General features: G+C 44.3%; 1 protein-coding gene across 1 annotated transcript in view; it reads right to left on the bottom strand.

Annotated features, from left to right (window-relative positions):
- Nucleotides 1-17463, bottom strand: part of PTPRT (protein tyrosine phosphatase, receptor type T) — a 288987-nt gene that overhangs the window by 188073 nt on the left and 83451 nt on the right. The window contains exon 7 of the mRNA XM_026042039.1: nucleotides 8533-8826. Within this exon, the coding sequence (XP_025897824.1) occupies nucleotides 8533-8826 (294 nt within the window). The remainder of the gene's footprint in view (nucleotides 1-8532; nucleotides 8827-17463) is intronic.

Consider the following 17463-nt stretch of genomic DNA (forward strand, 5'->3'; position numbering starts at 1 on the left):
CCCGCTCGCTGCTTCTGTGGCACATCAGAGCTTCCAAGAAAGCCAATTAAAGTGCACTTTAGTCTTTCAAATGCTTAAAATGGGGCACGTGGACTGTGCAAACTCTAAATGCCTCTTATTACCGCAGTGCTTCTTAGCGCAGAGCTGCCTACATTAAAAATGTGTTTGGAAACAGGAGGCATTTACATCCCAGCTGCCTTTGGAAGCGCAGGAGGAAGACAGTGCAGGCTGGACCTGAGACTAAGAGAAAATCCTGCCCGTGTGCTGATCCCCGGCGCCCAAACGCTCTTCAAGGCCAGACTGGTGTCCTTGCCCCTCAAATGAGTCATGGTTTGTGTTACACGTGTCAAGAGAAAGGAAACAACCCCGGGGTTGCTCCAAGACGACACACGCGGCGTGCGGAGCTTCGCACACCCGCACCAAGCTGCACCGGCCGACCGTCACCTCGCAAAGCCCAGCAGCAGCAGGAGTAACGTGGCAGTGACGGAGGCAGTTTTAGGGAAGATGCCGCTTCACGGAAGGCTAAGAGGCACCGTGCAATTTCAGTAAATTGCTTTTAGCAGCGCACTGAGCGAGAAGCAGGAGGAAAGCGCCGGGCTCGGCGCTGCGAATGGCGGGGCTGGTTTGGAAGGGGCGCAAAGCGGGGCCGGCAGCGCTTCCCCAAGCCAAACCCTTGGGAATGCGCTGGAGACGCCCTCGTTATCCACGTGAAGGTGCCTGGCAGAGAGAGAAGCAGCTATTAACGCGTCAAAGTGCTGCTTATTTTGTCCCCCTGCTCTGAAGTTTCTTTAAGGGAGGTGGGAGGAATCATCAAGTGCTCGGCTGAACGCGCACAGGAAAATTCAAGCCGCGTTGCTGTGTGATGCACATCCGAGAGGTCCCAGATACTTTGATAATGAAGATCTTGGTAATATTGAGGCTTTTGCAGTTTTTTTTAGTCTCTGTGCACTGCTTTTGCCTGGGCTGCAGTAGGGAAGAGGTCAAACTGCTGTGGCAGGTCTCACTTCCAGCCCGGTCGGCTTGGATGTGGCCTTCGAGGGCATCAAGTGTATTCCAACCAGCAGCCCAATGTGGAAAGACTGCAACTGGGAGGCTCCGATGGGCTTTGCATTCGGTTAATACCCCATTCAGAACCATTTTCGCTTTGGAAAGCGCTTCCCACACACCCAACTCTGCTTCGAACCTGCAAAGCCACTGAATCAGCTGGAGCCCAGGGATTTGGGTCCAAGGAAACAGAGTAAATTACTGAGAAACTTCTAAGTTCTGCAGGGAACCTCAGTACAGCACAAAGGGGTGCTCTCAACCACTACCCTCCTGCAGGTTTCACCTGACAAGGAATACACTTTTATTTTAGCAAACAGTGAGTGTGTGGAGAGACTTGGGAGGGCTTTCAGCCCTCCTTGTTGTCCAGAAGACAGACCAGCTTTGCCTCAAGCATGCCCAAAAGACCCAAAGCCCCCTCAATACGTCCAGCGAGGACAACTCCAAATCTCCTCCCAGCTCCACTCCGGAGCTTAGGTACTGTCACTTATGAACATGGTTTCCCCCCACTCCCCAAATCCAGCTCCGTTCTACTGTGGAAAAATCAAGTGTGCAGAACACGCTATGGTGCTAACGGGTGCTTCCCACAGCAGCCCAGTTCCCTTTTTCCCTTTTATCCTGACCAGAACCCTGCAACGCTCTTGGGATTGAGACCACTGAACACAGAGGCCAGGAAAGCCCATACAAGACAGGGTGACTATTCAGCTCACTTGAAAGCAGGTACCGGATGGGTTCACTGCTCTCCCAAGGAGTCACAAGGTCCCACCACCATTGGCAACTATTCATCTCCTCAGCATGAAAGTTTAAGGCCTTTATGAAAGCTCTGCCCTTATGGACCAGCTTGTCCACTCGGAAAATAATGCTATATTCAACCTGCACTATAGCAAGCCATTAAATTAACCCCCTACCACCACTAAGTTTGATGTGGAAGCGAGTAACTAGCCTTCATAGCAATAAATAAAAATAAGAAGGGTGTGCGGGTAGCACACTGCCCTTAGAGATAAAATATTAATAAATCCTGAGAATTTAAACCCATCATGAGCAAAATCCTTCCAGGAAAAAAAAAAAGACTAAAGCATTATTATAGCTGCCTCTGTATTAATAACTGTACTCATGCACACTAAGATAAGGCTATTCAGCTCTTGAAGACAAGAGCCGAGCTCTGAATCACAGAACGGTTGAGGTTGGAAGGGACCTCTAGAGATCATCTAGTCCAGCCCCCCTGCTCCAGCAGGGACACCCAGAGCACGGGGCACAGGGTGGCATCCAGGCGAGTTTTGAAGACCTCTTGAGAAGGAGACTCCACAACCTCCCTGGGCAGCCTGTGCCAGGACTCTGTTACCCTCACAGGAAAGAAGTTCTACCTCACATGGAGATGGAACTGCCCGTGTTTCAACTTACAGCCATTGCCCCTTGTCCTATCACTGGCCACCACTGAGAAGAGTTTAGTCGCTTCTTCCCTACATTCTCCCCTCAGGTATCTGTACATGTTGATCAGATCCCCTCTCAACCATCTCCTCTGAGAAAACAGGCCCAACTCATTTAGTTTTTCCTCATAAGATAGATGCTCCAGTCCCTTAATCATCTTTGTAGCCCTTCTCTAGAAACTCCACATCCTTCTTGTCCTGGGGAGCCCAGAACTGCACCCAATAATCCAGGTGCGGCCCCACCAGAGCCGAGTAGAGAGGCAGCACCCCCTCCCTTGACCTGCTGGCAACAGCAGGAGGGATTAAGACACAGAAATTCTGTCCCCGTGTGCACTGGGCTGGGTGGAGGCAACAGGGACCCGCTTTGCTCAGTGTGGGAATTACCAATGGACATCAGCCACTGCTGGAAGCAGACAGGGGATTTAGGGCTCGCCAAGGGGCTGGAGATCTCGGCCTCCTTGAGGCCTGACCATCCAGTGTGTGGAGCTCTTGACTCCAACCCAGCACCTCGCCAGCTCCAACTATTCGCTCCTCGCAAGTTCTGAATTCTCTTCACAGTTAAATATGATTATACTTATATATCCTCTGATCTTTCAAGGATGTTTTTCGCATTTGGAGCAAATTTCTCCAGCAAATGCATCTAATTTGCTCTCAGTGGGTGCTCCAAGCGACTGCTGCTTCCCGTCATGCCCCTATTCGGGGTAACCATATGCACCTTTCAAGAGAAGCCACCAAAACACGTTGCTTCCACGGAGCTGGATGTCCTTGAAGGGACACCACGGGCTCACACAAGTTCAAACAGACACCAAGAGGCAAGAGCAACGTACAAAGGTAATGAAATGCATGCGAGAAATATTGCACCTTTTCCCTCCATTGGTACCTAAGGGCTTTCTACCTACTCCCCAAAATAGAGGGAAGCAGGGAGAGGTCATGGATGAAGACGAAAATTAGGACACATCTGCTATCTGTTTAATCTGTGTGATGGGGAAAACTATCATCTCACATGTAAAGACATTTAAGCCCCTAGGATATGATATAGATGAAGCCCCTATCTTTCGACATAGCTGCCAGGCTGCATTTCCAAGCACAATTTGGGGATCGAGGATCAAAAAGGAGGACTATCATATATATTTAACTCTGAAGTCTTATCTGTCTAGCTGATATGTCACAGCCTACGGAGGGGGAATGAAAGCAGAGCTTCAATCCTCAACAAAATGCTGAAGAAACCGGGTAAACGCGTTGAAGACGGGTTCCCGGCGCCTGTGGCTTTGCGGGACGCACAGGTCCAACCGTGGAGCCGCATGGTGCTCCCCAGGGGCTGCATCAGCACCTGGAGAAACAGCCTCACGCTCCGGGGATCCAGGGAATTCACCCAGAAGACAAAAATCAACACCGGGCGCTGCAGGAGCCAGGGTCACAGAATCCCAGAATGGTTGAGGTTGGAAGGGACCTCTAGAGATCATCTAGTCCAAATCCCCTATGCCAGCAGGGACACCAGACCATAGCACCTGGTCACAACCAGGTGGGTTTGGAAGATCTCCAGAGAAGGAGCCTCCACAACCTCCCTGGACAGCCTGTTCCTGTTCACATTAGCTAAGGAAAGCAGCTCCCTGCAGCTCTTCCCAGGAAAACCCAAAGCCCAGGCAAGGTTTCCATTGACCACGGAGATGACTTTTTTAAAGTGCCTGCATTTTTACCAGGTGAGAGCCCACAATTGCAGCCGGAGGCATTTATAGGTATAGAAGATGATGGTTTTTAAAGCTCCACTGACTTCCCTGTTAGAGTCAGTTATATAGTGATGTTACAGGAGAAGGCTTAGAGAAGTCCCAAGGTGAAATCCCAAGGATTTCCCAAGGAGAAATAAATTGGATTCCAGCATCACCATGCCCTGGCTGGGAGCTCTGCTCCCAAACCACTGAATGAGCCACCTCCTTAGTGCTCTCACTAATGTTTTAAGGGGTCTAGGATTTTTTTTTCCTTCCCTTTTTCTCTTTTCTGCCCAGGTTTGTGTTTATTTCCATAGGTTTTATAGACTTGAAAAAGGAAGGTATCAGCAGAACAACCCTGAATCTTCAAGCTCAGTTTTGTGAACGAGCTGCCACCTTAGGGCCCAATCAGCGAGAAGCATTTTTGACTCTTTTGCCATCCCAGCTCATATTAACTCACATTGCACCTGTGGGCTGCTCGGCCCTTGCCTTTCACACAACAACCTCCGTGGTTTCACTACACTACTTTTTCCAATATTCACAAAAAAGCAGCCATATTAGAAAAATATTTCCCCAAAATATGAAAACTTGACCACAATCAAATTGGCCAGAGTTGCTCGTTATGCATAAATTTAGCAAGATGCTGTGACAACAGCACACCTTGCTCCTGTTACCTAAGAGGAAAAAGCTCCTCTGCAGCATCTGAGCCAACTTGGAAAATAACAACTTCTTTGCATTTCTCTGCTTGCTTTATGGAGACTACTTTTAAGAGCAGTGTTTCAATCACATTGTTGGAGACTAACTTTGATTTCCTTGGACTAAGAACAAAAATTGAGTATTGATCTTTACAACTGCTCCTTTCTCTGGGAGCTTGATGACATCCTCCCGCTGAAGAACCCCCTCTCGCACCAAGTGGCTGCAAACGAAAAGGAACCACTGGAAATCCTCCCTATGGGGACAAAATATTTTCTCCCTTAAGGTGGATCATCAAACAGACCATCAGGGTCCCTCCGATGGAGCCTTGGGGTTGCTAAACCTGCTCCCTTCTCCTGCTGTGCTTCACCTGGAGAAGCTGAGAGGCTCTTGTTCATCAGCTGTTTTTTCCAGCTATTATTTAAACTGGCTTTAAGGATTATTAGAAAAAATATAATGATAAAGAAAAGCTCTGTCCCATGATTCATACTCATTTCAATGCTACTCTTTGGCCTTGCTTTTCATGCAGGTTCTTCCAGCTTGAAGGTAAACGCTTTTCAAATGAGAACGGCCTCATTTGTAAGAGGACAAAGGGACTCCTTTCCTAGACTCCTGCGCTTGGCAACTGAAAAGGAGGCGGGAAAAGAAGAAAAGAAGGAAAAAAAATATCAGGAGAAGAAAAGCAAATCCTGGCCTTCCCAAATCACAGCTTCCCAAGCAACCTTTTGCCCAAAGCTGTAAGACGACGCTGAACTAAGCAGGACTAGGACCTGGGGACAAACACATTACCTGGTCCTGTTCTTTCCCCCATGGAAAGATATGGGGGAAAATCCCAATTTTGGGGGGAAAATCTACAGTTTTGTGTTTTTCCTTTCCTTTAACTGCCCTCAAACCTATTTCTGGACTTAACCTTAGGCAGTTGCTCTCCTCTCCATTCCCTGCTGGGCAAGTTGCTCTCTCTTCTCCCCATTCCCTGTTGGGCAATTCTTCACCCTGACTCACGGGTTACTACTTTGGACCTCAAGGTCACTTCACCTTTTCCTGGCCCAAGTCACCTTTTATGACAGGGAAGAAAATAATAATCATCCATCACTCCTCTGCAGAGATGGATTTTGCCATGTTTTCTGGCTTTTCTCAGTGAGGAGGCAAGACTTGATTTCAGCCTCATTTCTACAGATCAAGTCTAAATTAAGTCTCACAGTGCCCTCCTGTAGAAAGCCCAGAGCATCCCCAGTGGTTTGGAACCTCTCCACACACGATGGCAGCTCCATGGAGGAGCCTCTGGAGCTTGGAGCGACACAGAAGACAAGTCCCGTCCCTCTCAAACCCTGTCCCAAGCCAGAGCTGAGAACAAGAATGCATTGCAAGGTCTGCCTGGGAAATACCTCTTTTTTTCAAGCCTAGGTGATGTTCTTCATCATCACTTCTGTACTCAGCTTTGCCATCTATGGGCCCTTTAAGCAAAAGCATCATCACTCACCAGAAACTATTAAAAACAAAGAAACATCACCAAAAAAAGAAATAATAAAGTCAATTTAAACTGATGCTATTCATTAGGTACACTGTGGAAAATGAAGGCAGTAGCGTTGCTTTGTTAACTCCCTACGCTTTTGCAAATCTTGCCTGTGAAAGTTTCCCGTAATTATACTAGAAATAGAGTATTTTGAAGGAGTTCTACCATCACACATGAAAATTGGAATAACGATTTACATTTTCTTGTCTGTCATTTGGGTTGGCATTTTGAAGAAGCTGTACGACTGGAGGAATGGGTAAGGCTCTTCCACGTTGAGCCCAAGATCATCACAGCTTCGCTCAGCCCATGCCCTCCACAAAGCACAAATGCTGCCATCATCCACCTCGACAAGCTCTGTGTGACAATTAACAATAATAGAACGACCCTCCGGGTCGCTTTTCATTAGGAAATCAGGCTGGGAAGCAGCAAGGGGCACCGCTTGGCCACATTGGCCACATTCTCCACATCATCCTTCACGATGACAGTCAGTACCCAAGCAGAGCAAGAAAACACAGCAATTTGGGATGAGGCATCATCAAGCACGGAGCCAACAGCCCATATTTGACTCCCAATTTAACTAACAGCTATACAGGCAGCTTTACAGACCAGAGACCTTCATATTTAAGACACACAAGCTGGGCTGCTGCTATGATGCCTGGGCAGCCCATACCTTGGCATATCCAGTTACAGCCAAGGACATATAGCCAATATGTCCAAAGTCAAATTAATGTCCATTATAGCATAGAGCTGCTGCTCCTTTCCAAGGTAAGGAGTGCAAGATGACTGCAAGCAACTGGGAGAACACAGGATATTATGCTCTGCCCTTCTCAAGTCTGCTCCATAACATACACCTTTTCTGCTCTGTCAGTAGTTTGCAAAAAGGTGCATCTCTTGGTGCAGTCTCTTTTGCTGGGCAAAATGCTGAACAAAACACACACTTGTGGGCCAGAGCCTCATGAATATTTTCTTTTTAAAAGGTTTTTCTCAACAAGACACCAGATATTGGCTGTTTAATAACCTGCAGCAAAAAGGGACACCAGCAGTGACTTGCCTTCCCACTCTCCAAGGGCTCTTTCCTTGTTGGGCTTCCTCTCTTGGCAGGGGAAGAGGGTGCTGGGAGGTCCCATGTTATGCCAGCGTGTAAAGATTGCTAATATAGCACTAAGACTCAGCCCAGGAAGGAGCTGGGCTGGTTTTGGTGCATGCTAAGCCCCTTTCACACTTCAAACTTGCTCAGAAAAAGTAGCTTGAACCAGAAAGCTTTTGTATAAGTTACCTTCTACTTCAGTCCATTCGCTGTAAACTGCTTATTTATGAGGGGGAAATGAAGGGGGAGAGCAATCCTTCAGTCTTTGTCCTTTGTTCAAATCACAATAACAGTCTTGCAAAAATTGCCAAAGTGCAAACCTTGAGAAGACAACAGCTGCTTGGCGGAAGAACTGCTAGGCAGCAAATTGCTTAGTTCATTCTCTTGCAACGCAAAGAGCTTGATTTGCCTCAATGCCTAAAGATTATTGTATGAAAACAGCATGAATAGACAACACATTTGAAAAATAAGCGAGGGAACACGATCCTTTAGTTTTTCCAGTACAGACAAATGTGGTTTAGAAAGTTGGAAGATCAAAATTGACCTAATCTTAAAAAGACAACTAATAAAATACAAAGACAAAGCACAGAGTTCCTTTTCTTTGTCAGAAATGAGAGAAATCAGAACCAAATGGACACGAAAATGTATTTTAACAACTTCACGCTTACCACTTCAATGTAATTAACAGCACTATCAATTCATTAATGCTGCCTGACTATTCAAGAACAACAACCTGTTGTGCCTCACATGGCAAAAATCTGACAAGAGGCAGTTTTAGCATCCATTTGTCTCCTACAGAATTGGCCAAAACATCTTCCCTGGCTTGGCCCCTACAGTAGAAAGCAGTAAAATCCTGTGTCCCAAAGTCTGGCAAGCAAACATACTACATGCATAAAACCAAGCATCAAGCAGCTGCCCATGGAAAAAAAAAGTCAAGTGACACACCCCAGGACATAGCACAGATTTCACTGAAAATTCAAATCTCTCTAGAAACACTTCCACGGTGAAGAGGGTTGAAGTGAATGAGCCCAAGCCTCATCCCAGCGCGGGAAGCAGAAGCCCTACCTGCACATTTGGTTCTCGTTGTGAGCGGTGGTCCCGGGGGCCCTGTGCCTCCTTCACCGGGGCGCGTGAGCAGCACTCGGATCTCGTACTCCACATCGGGATCCAAGTGCCACAGTTTGTAGTTAGGGGAGTCCACGATGTGCGTTTCCGCCCAGTTCCCAGTGGTTGTCCGATACTCCACCTCCTTCAGGATGATGGGCCCGTCTCCGATGATGGAGTTGGCATTGGGCTTGATCCACAGGTAGGTAGCTCCGACCGCCAGCAGCTCCGGAGGGGCAATCGGCGTTGGGGGTTCTGTTAGGAGACAGAAATCACAAGAGGCTTGAGCAAATTTTGCTGAAAATATCAAATTTTTATCATGCACTCACAGCAAGGCTGTGCCAAAAACTTCTGTCACATAGACAGGTTCCCCTGGCATTTACCAAACCTTCCATAATAGTTTAATCCATTACCGAAAAGAACTTAGCTCCTCGGATTTGTATGAAGGATTCAATGTCCTCAGAGTGGGAGCAAAGGGAGAAAAAGGCATTACCAGTTCTGAAATGCACTCCACTAAATGCAGTACTCGCAGAGAAGCCTCTGCCTACAATGAAGCACAGCAGTGAGGTGGAAAAGAGCAGAGTGTTACCTCTCCCTTCCTCTCCTAAGGATAAGGATACTGAATCATGACAGTCAATATAATATTGGGAAGGGAAAGGGGGGAGGTATTTACAACCAAAGATCAAGTGCACTTTGCAAATCCCAGGTACAAAAGGCTCTGGCATAAGAACCCTTCACTGCTATGCGACCCAATGGGGAAGACCATCATGATGATTAATGCTGGTCTTGGGTTCAGCCAGAAGTTTGATGCTTCACGTAATCAGCGGTGTGTCGGAAACAAAAATCGCCTGCTCATTTTGCAATTTTTACCCAACAAAATACAGGATATATATTTTAAATGAAATCACTAGCTATGCATGAAGACATTGGTAAATCTGAACACTGGGGACCTTCACATGGTCACACATCAGAGCCAAAACTGATTCCACACCCTGCCATGTCCCATGGCAAAGCGTGCCTAACTTCACAGCAAAGCTACTGCAACCAAGTCCACACCAGACTTAAAGACCACTTGGAAAAAGGCAGGGAAGCCTCATCAGGAGACAGGAGCCAAATCCCTTAATATTTCTGTGGTCAAAAAATAACGCAAGCCAAAGGAAGACACCTCCGCTATATCCTTGGAGACCAGCCACATGAAGTCAATGAAGGTCTGGCTGCCTGCTCAGTTTTTGCTTTCCCCTTTCTTTGTGTCTGCTTGCTTTGCTTTCTAAAGGCAATATATAAATAATGCGTGTCGGGAGCCATATGAATTCTATGTTCCTCCTGGTTTGGAAAACTTGAATTGAACCGTGCGAGATTCTGAGCAACCTCTCTAGTCTCCTGCAGCTTTCCGTGCTCCACACACTGCTTTGCTTTGCCCTCTGCCCAGAGGATGCACAAATCCTGCTCTTGTGAGATACTAAGGCAACTAGAAAGGACACATCCTTTACAGAAGGATCCTATAAATGTCATAAAAGTTACAACCTGACATAAATTTTAGAGTTGTACAGGAATTAGCCCATGTCCCTGGGTGACTTCTCAAAGAGACCTGGACACAGAAACATGAGGGAAATGCATGTGAGCACCGGCGGATGAAGGGAACAGGGAGTTCCCATCCAGAAGTGGCCTTGCAGGTCAGCATCTGCTCTGCAAAGGGAAGCAACAGTAGGAAGCCACTAATGGACAAAATGATCAACTGAAATGTTAGTTAATCGTATTTTCTCTGGCCAACAGACTGCACGCTGACAAACGCTCTCTCATACAGCTTGATTACAGTGGTTGTCTACCATTAATGACAGCAAAAAAAAGTCAGATAGCCAACATGAGCAAAGTTGTGTGACGAGTGAAGCTTTTGTTGCTGCTTTTATTCTGCATTGTTCCCATAGCTCTAGGCAGAATTATTTTTCTGATAAAAAAATGTCAGCCTGATTATGTTTTGACTTGCTAAGACTATTTTTTCCAAGAAAACTGGTTTCAAGCAATGCACGTTGATACCTCCTTTTCATTAAAACCTCATCATTATACATCACAAACAACTTATTATTTGAAAGGCAATTAGAACATAGACTTAATTTTTATTGATTTTTATTGCCAGCACAAAAATGACAACTCACAAGTCACTCGGTGTCCAAACCTTTGAGACAAGAAAAATGCTAAGCCCCATAGGCCTGGATTTTAGATACTTTAATAACTCAGGGATTTAGTTGCAAGAAAGGATGTATGGGACTGAGCTAAATTAAAAGAAGAGTTTGTCTCTAAGTATACCCAATAGTCTTGCCTTTTAAGTAACTTTTAAGCAAGCTTAGAAACTAAAATTGCCACAATGATTTAGATTAAGGAGATGACCAACATCGTTGATTTCTTTCTGTCTTTTGTGCCATACCTTAGCCAAATAGTCAAAGTTGGGGTAGCTTTTCCTTATTTTGCTTTCGTGTGTTTTTATGTCCTTTTAAGTCAATAAAAAAATAGACGTCCTCAATTCTGCATCCCTGAAACAAGGAGCTCCTTCTTATTAGCAAATCCTGGGCAAGGAACAAGTCTGCAATATCACTCAGTGCCAAAGTGTTGCCAGGGCTTTAAACAAACTCCTCATTATTTAGTAAAACCAGCACACACAGAGGGAACATTTTTGGCCTCTGTAACTAAATACACTTGTCAGTTACAGATGACCAGCCTGACGTTATGAGCTCCCTATTTTGATTAAAATCTCTATGTGATCCTGATTAAATAAACCCAGTGACAGCTTGGGGTTGTACATATGTAATTGCAATCACCCGTATTTTAAGCCCCATTTAATCCAGGCAGTATTTCATACTGCAAGCTTCATCTGGCCAATTGCTGCCTTCCTGCCTCACTCCCTCTTCCTCCAGTCACATAAGAGAAACTACTGGACTAGAAGGACCTATATACTACAAGGTCAAAAAAAAGTTACTGAATATAAGTGGATCTTATTTAATCAGATAAATAAGTACATCTTATTTAATTTAAATTATCTAATTTAACCAGATGTGCCAAGCAGGTCCAGCTAGGCAGTCAAGAAGGAAATTCAAGGTAGGGCTGCCTTCTCCCATTGGAAGAGGAAATGAAGGTATGGACAACAGCTGTGAAGGCAGAACAGGGTTAGAGCTTTAACTGGACACCAACTCCACTGCAAACCATCTGGGAACACAAAACCACCCTGAAGGACAAGGAAAGATTAAATACTTTGCTGGAATACTTCTACATGTGATTTTCTAATCAATGGAAAACGGGGCGCAAAAAAAGGACAGAGCTCAGTGACCAAACCCTGGATAAAGTGTAGGTGAAATGGATGCAAGACAAGAGGTTATTTTCCACATCCAATTCTCCAGACATCAGTAATTCTGTGTAAAATAGCAGCAAGAAAATGGAAGGAAAATAAATGACAATAAAAGTCTGCTAAACTCTGATTTGCTAAACTAGCAAGAAGGAAAATACATTACGGAAGATGAATTATTCATTTGTGTCATGTTCTCAGCATTATGTTTTTCCCCGTAAAGATGATGCACTATTAGCAAGAAAATGGCATGCTGGAGAAAATCAGCGAGCCCATTAGAAGCATGACAGGATGCAGCTGGTCTGTCAGTCCTTGGTGATGGCCTCGCTGCTATCTGAAAAGCCTGCATGGAATCAGAGAGCTCCTACTATGGAGAAGGCAACTAGCATCATCTCTTCATGAGGTGTTGGGAAATCCTGGGCAAGGTGTCAGTAGATCTTCATTGTCTGAGCAGCTAAGAAATGTATAAGATTGTCTACCATCCAAATGTGAAGCTTGTGTGACAAATATTCCCCGTTCAACCAAGAGTTTCATCCTGGAAACACACCCAGGAGTGAATTAAGTGGTTGTCTTGAGTACTGCTTTTTAGGATTTTTCCTTAAAAATCAACTTCTGTCCAATTCCCCTACTTCCATTTAAAACTCCTGTCTGAAAGAGCATTCAAGATTGCTGACTACTCAGCAGACTGATTGCTCAGAAGCTCAAGTTGTAGAACTACGGATGAATGCCCCTTTGGGCAACAGCAGAAGATAAAGAAGCAGGCATGGTGAAAAATACATGAAAATGGAGCTGCAGGAATCATGTTCAGTCCTAATTCAACCAGAAAGTTAGAGGTATGAATTTCACTCCCAGGTAATAAACACAGAGACCCTTTGCTTCAGTTCTGTAAGGAGATATTCATCTCAGATGACATCCATTTGGATGATTAAAGAGGTATTTAAATCTTTCAGTCATTCTCAACTGTATGAACTTTGTCTCTACTCTTAAAGTTGAGTTAATCTTAAAAGTTTATACTTTTTTATATGAATACCATTAATGTATAATTAGAATCTGTACCATCTTTGCAGATGATGAACTACCAAGAATCCACAAAAATGACACGTTTCCCTGGAAGATGGAAAGAACTAAGAAACATTAGGGATAAGGAACACCAGGAGAGAGGAGAAGCAAATGCTTAAACAAAATACTCAGCTACCATTCAGATTCATTCAATTCTTACATTAATGCTGTTGCTGATTTACTTCTACTTACGATTACCTCTGTGGGTAGACAACCCACAATTCATAGCCAATCTGGAAGTTCCAGGTCAGCCACAAATTTGGAGAGCAACCCATAAGTCTTCATCTATGGAATGGAAATATTATTCTTTTATTGACCTGGTATGGATCAGGCCAGCCACTCTCACAGCAAGATCCCGATCTTGGCACAAGTTCCAGTCTTTGTGGTGATAACTGAAGGTATTTCAGCCCTTGCTTTTCGGCTTCCCACTTTTTCCTTCTCACAAGGCCGTGGAAAGCTGATGTCCCTCCTTATTTTAGGCTCAAACTGGAGAGTTTATTTCTCCCACATGTGCATTTTTCATTGTTATTGCAAGATAATGCAATGTCAGTGCAAGCACTGAGACTACGCTACATGAAGCAGGTAAACTAGAGCATCACATCACACTAGTACTACAGCTACCTTACTGAGTGCTATCTCAACTACTTCTAATTTGTTTCAGTATGCCAAATAGATCCAACATTTTCAGTTTTATGAAGCCTAACTCCCCTTACATTTGTATTTAGTTTTACTTTAAATGTAAGATACGAAAAAACACATACTTTAGAGTTTAGTCAATAGGACCTTAAAAAGCCAAGGGAGGCAAAAATTTTACCTAGTGTAAATCTGCCTGCCAAGTCTTCTCCAATGCCTGTTTAAAAATATTACTATGAGAGATTTAAGCAACAAAATGCAAACTAAGAAAAATGCCTGATTATGAAGCTGGAAAAGGCACACTTGAGTGCTATATAAAATCTTTGCAAAAGGAGACTGAAGTCCCACCAACACAGCCTGTCAAAGAAGAACATGGTCCTGCCCAAGCGCCCCGACAAACATTCTAGAGCTGTCTGGGATGTCAAAAACGAACTGTCAGCAAAATTGTCTGAAACCCAATGAACATCCAAGATATGAAAATGAGCTTTGGAAACAGTCTCTTCTACTGGTATCTCTGACTTCTGTAATGTGGTGAAAAATGTTACCTGTCAAATTGCTAAAAGTGGAGGGTTTGTTTGCTTTGAAATTTCACCACAGCGTGTCGAGGCAGGAGGACAATCTGCTTGTCTGAGCAGCCGCCCAGAGAGGTTGTGGGGTCTCCATCCTTGGAGGTTTTCAAAAGCCCTAGATGGGATTCCAGACAACCTGCTGGATGTGCCCCTGTTTGAGACGAGGGTTGGACTGAGTGATCTCCAAAGGTACCTTCCAACCTCAGTCATTTCGAGACTGAAGATGAAAGAGGTGAATATTTGAATTTTTACTGCTCTCTGAAGAGGGAAAGAGGCAGCTACTCTTCCAAGAGAGGAAACAAACGAAAACCAGCTGAGTCTTTTAGGACCAGTTAGTGTGACTATTGGATATGGTGCATTGTCTCATCTTGTACTGTTTTATTAAGGTAGGATGAATTGGTTCATAGAAACAGAACACGTAAGGAATGCCACAGGTCAACTACCTGCATGAAGAGCACACTTGACACTTAAAAAATATAATAATAAAGAAATAGAGTAATTGAGGTCGGAAATTCAGATCTCTGAAACATTTTCTTCCAGTTTCATGCAACTTCTTATCCTTCAGCTGTCACTGTGACAACTGAAACATGAAAGAAAAACCTCCAGCAACTAGATTCACCCTCTTCTGTGAAATAATCCATAAGAGAAAGACATTAAAGAAAATTTTATCTTGAAACAACTGGATGGAATTCTTAAACTATGAGTTTTATATAAAACTTTTATTCTTTCAAAAATTCCTTCTTTGGTGATAATAAATCCAGCTGGTAAAATATACAACCCAAGAGACCATAAAGTCTCTCTTGCCTCGGTGGTTGCCTATGGATGACATTACATAAAAAGAACCACTGACGCCACAAAACATGAGCATATGGCAAGGTCAGCAGGGCTAGATTTACCCTTATTTTGTTATTAAGCATGGTGTAATCCCGCCAACAAGTCAGATTCTTGCTACAACTTTCACAAGCAGCACAAGATGAACCTGCGGCCTATCCAAAAGATCAGCAAATACTGTGCCTAGCCAAAACGCCAGCGCAACAGGCAGGCAGCTGCAGCACCTACACAGACAGCCCTCTTCTGTCTCCATACAACATACACTATGGGCTCCAGAAAGAAGATCAGAGGATATTTTTATATTATTTATTCTTTAGGAGTGGCAGGAGGGGCTGCTATAAAAGATATTTACCCAACAAGCAAGGATTTGTGTTTCCAAACCTGACAGTGATGATTCCCTTGCTAATGGGACCTGCAAGCTCTTCTCACAGGATCCTAAACGTGCAGTGGAAACTGTGCTTGCCAAGCATCTAAGAACGGGCCTGGAGGCAAAAAGGACAAGTGCCAACCTTGTCAGAGGGTTTGGGGGTTTGTGTATTGATTTATTACAAACAATACAGAGAAAAGCACATTTGTAGAGTATTCCTCACAATAGCCATAGACGGTTACAATTTAAGAGCCTCTGAGAACACAGGTACTTACACTTCCATTTGAAAAGGCAAACGCAGATTTCTCAGAAAAAGATAGAATCACGCTAAAGTGCCAATGTTCGGATTTTTTGTACCTCCATCCTCTCAGCAGAATTTGCCATCTTTTCAGAACTGTTTTGTATACTTTTTTTTCCTAAGTATTGCTGTCTTTTCAAGATTCATTTAACTTTCTCTAAAGAGCTTTCACCTAAGAGCTACCCTTCCCTCACTCTGCATGTCAGCAATAAGCAGCCTGACCTTTGAATTACAGTATTTATACTGGCATTACTTATTAGTGCATTGCACACGATCTGTTAGTAACGCAGAAGTTGAATTTTGCTTTGTGGTGATTGTCTGAATTTCTGGGTTCCATTCACTGCCCAAAGAAATGGCACAAGCCTGACGCAAAGTGGTCTAAGAACCAGCACAACTGCAATGAAAAGCAAGAGGAGCAGGTCTCAAAGGAGGGGAGACATCATCAAGGCCAGCAGAGACTCACTCTTTGACAAAAGATTGGTTTTCTGGTCTTCCCAAAGACCCCACAAGTCAAAGACTGAAGAAGACTCTCCCTTTACACCTTACAATGGTATCCTTACAATGGTATCCTTACATAACAGATACCTACATACGTAGTATGGGAGAACTTGATGCAGCCTGATGGAGATACAGCATCTCCTCTACATATTTCCCCTTTAAGTGGTGAAAACATATTTCCAATCACCAAGTACTATATTCTAAATTAATCATCTGGCAGTGTGGATTTAAGAGGAAAAACCAGTAATTCTTCCAGGAGTTACTATAAAGCACCAGCCAACCTCACAGCTCATTCCTGAAAACACTCCATGCAAGACGCACACAACAAGCCCTGCGAGAAGTTCATCTCTATTCAAGTCATCTGATGAAACAAAAAGGTACTAATGTACCCAGAGACCAGAAAGACTCGGTACAGGCCAATTACCTCCCACCAACCCTCCTTGTAATTGTGTTACAGGTTAAAGGAAAGGGGCAGCAGATATCAAGCAGGAATTACCGTCCTATTCTATTTCATTAGCCTTTCATACTACTTGGGTCTCCGAAGCTTTAGCCTGAATCCCCCCAGAGCCTCTCGGAGGATGCTTTGATTCTTTAATAAAGAAGAAAATAGCATCGGCTTAGCTGAGCAGCATCTCATTTCCCAGCGTAAATTAAGTGAATTAGATGGACGACTCTATGCTCTAATTGTAAAGCTTATTACAAGAACTCGCAGAGATTAGAACTGAATGCTTCTCTTTGAGTCATCACTTGTAGCGTAGAAGAAGAAAAAAGGGATGACAATTGGAGACTCTCCCATGGCTCCCTAATGGCTCATGTAAGAATATCCAGAATGAAACACGTTTGTAGAACTCGTACCTTGGGAGTGCTACAAGGCAACCTTCCTTCACGTGGATAGGAGGGCTCCCCTAACCAAGAGCAACCAGCCCCTTGGGTTGGGGAGAATAAACAGTTGGTTCTCATTTCTAAAGTGTAAGCCATTTCTTTTGGCTGTCTTGAGCTGCTAAATAGCTACTAAAAAACAGCATGAAGAGGCTTATGAATGACAATATTGTGATATTTCACTCCATTTTCAGACATCTTCCATGAAACGAGCAGGACCCAACAACATGAGAGGTCTGTGCACTATGAATTTAGGCACCCTCGAGCAGGGTACCTAAACTAAGATACCCTTGAACTATTCACGCTGGTGATCAGTAACAAGACAAGGGGCAATGGGTGTAAATTGCAACACAGGAAGTTCCACCTCCATATGAGGAAGAAATTCTGCTCTGTGAGGGTGCCAGAGCCCTGGCACAGGCTGCCC

The sequence above is a fragment of the Nothoprocta perdicaria genome, unplaced genomic scaffold, assembly GCF_003342845.1.
Source record: "Nothoprocta perdicaria isolate Ctin4 unplaced genomic scaffold, notPer1 scaffold_3, whole genome shotgun sequence".
NCBI classification, from domain to species: Eukaryota; Metazoa; Chordata; class Aves; order Tinamiformes; family Tinamidae; genus Nothoprocta; species Nothoprocta perdicaria.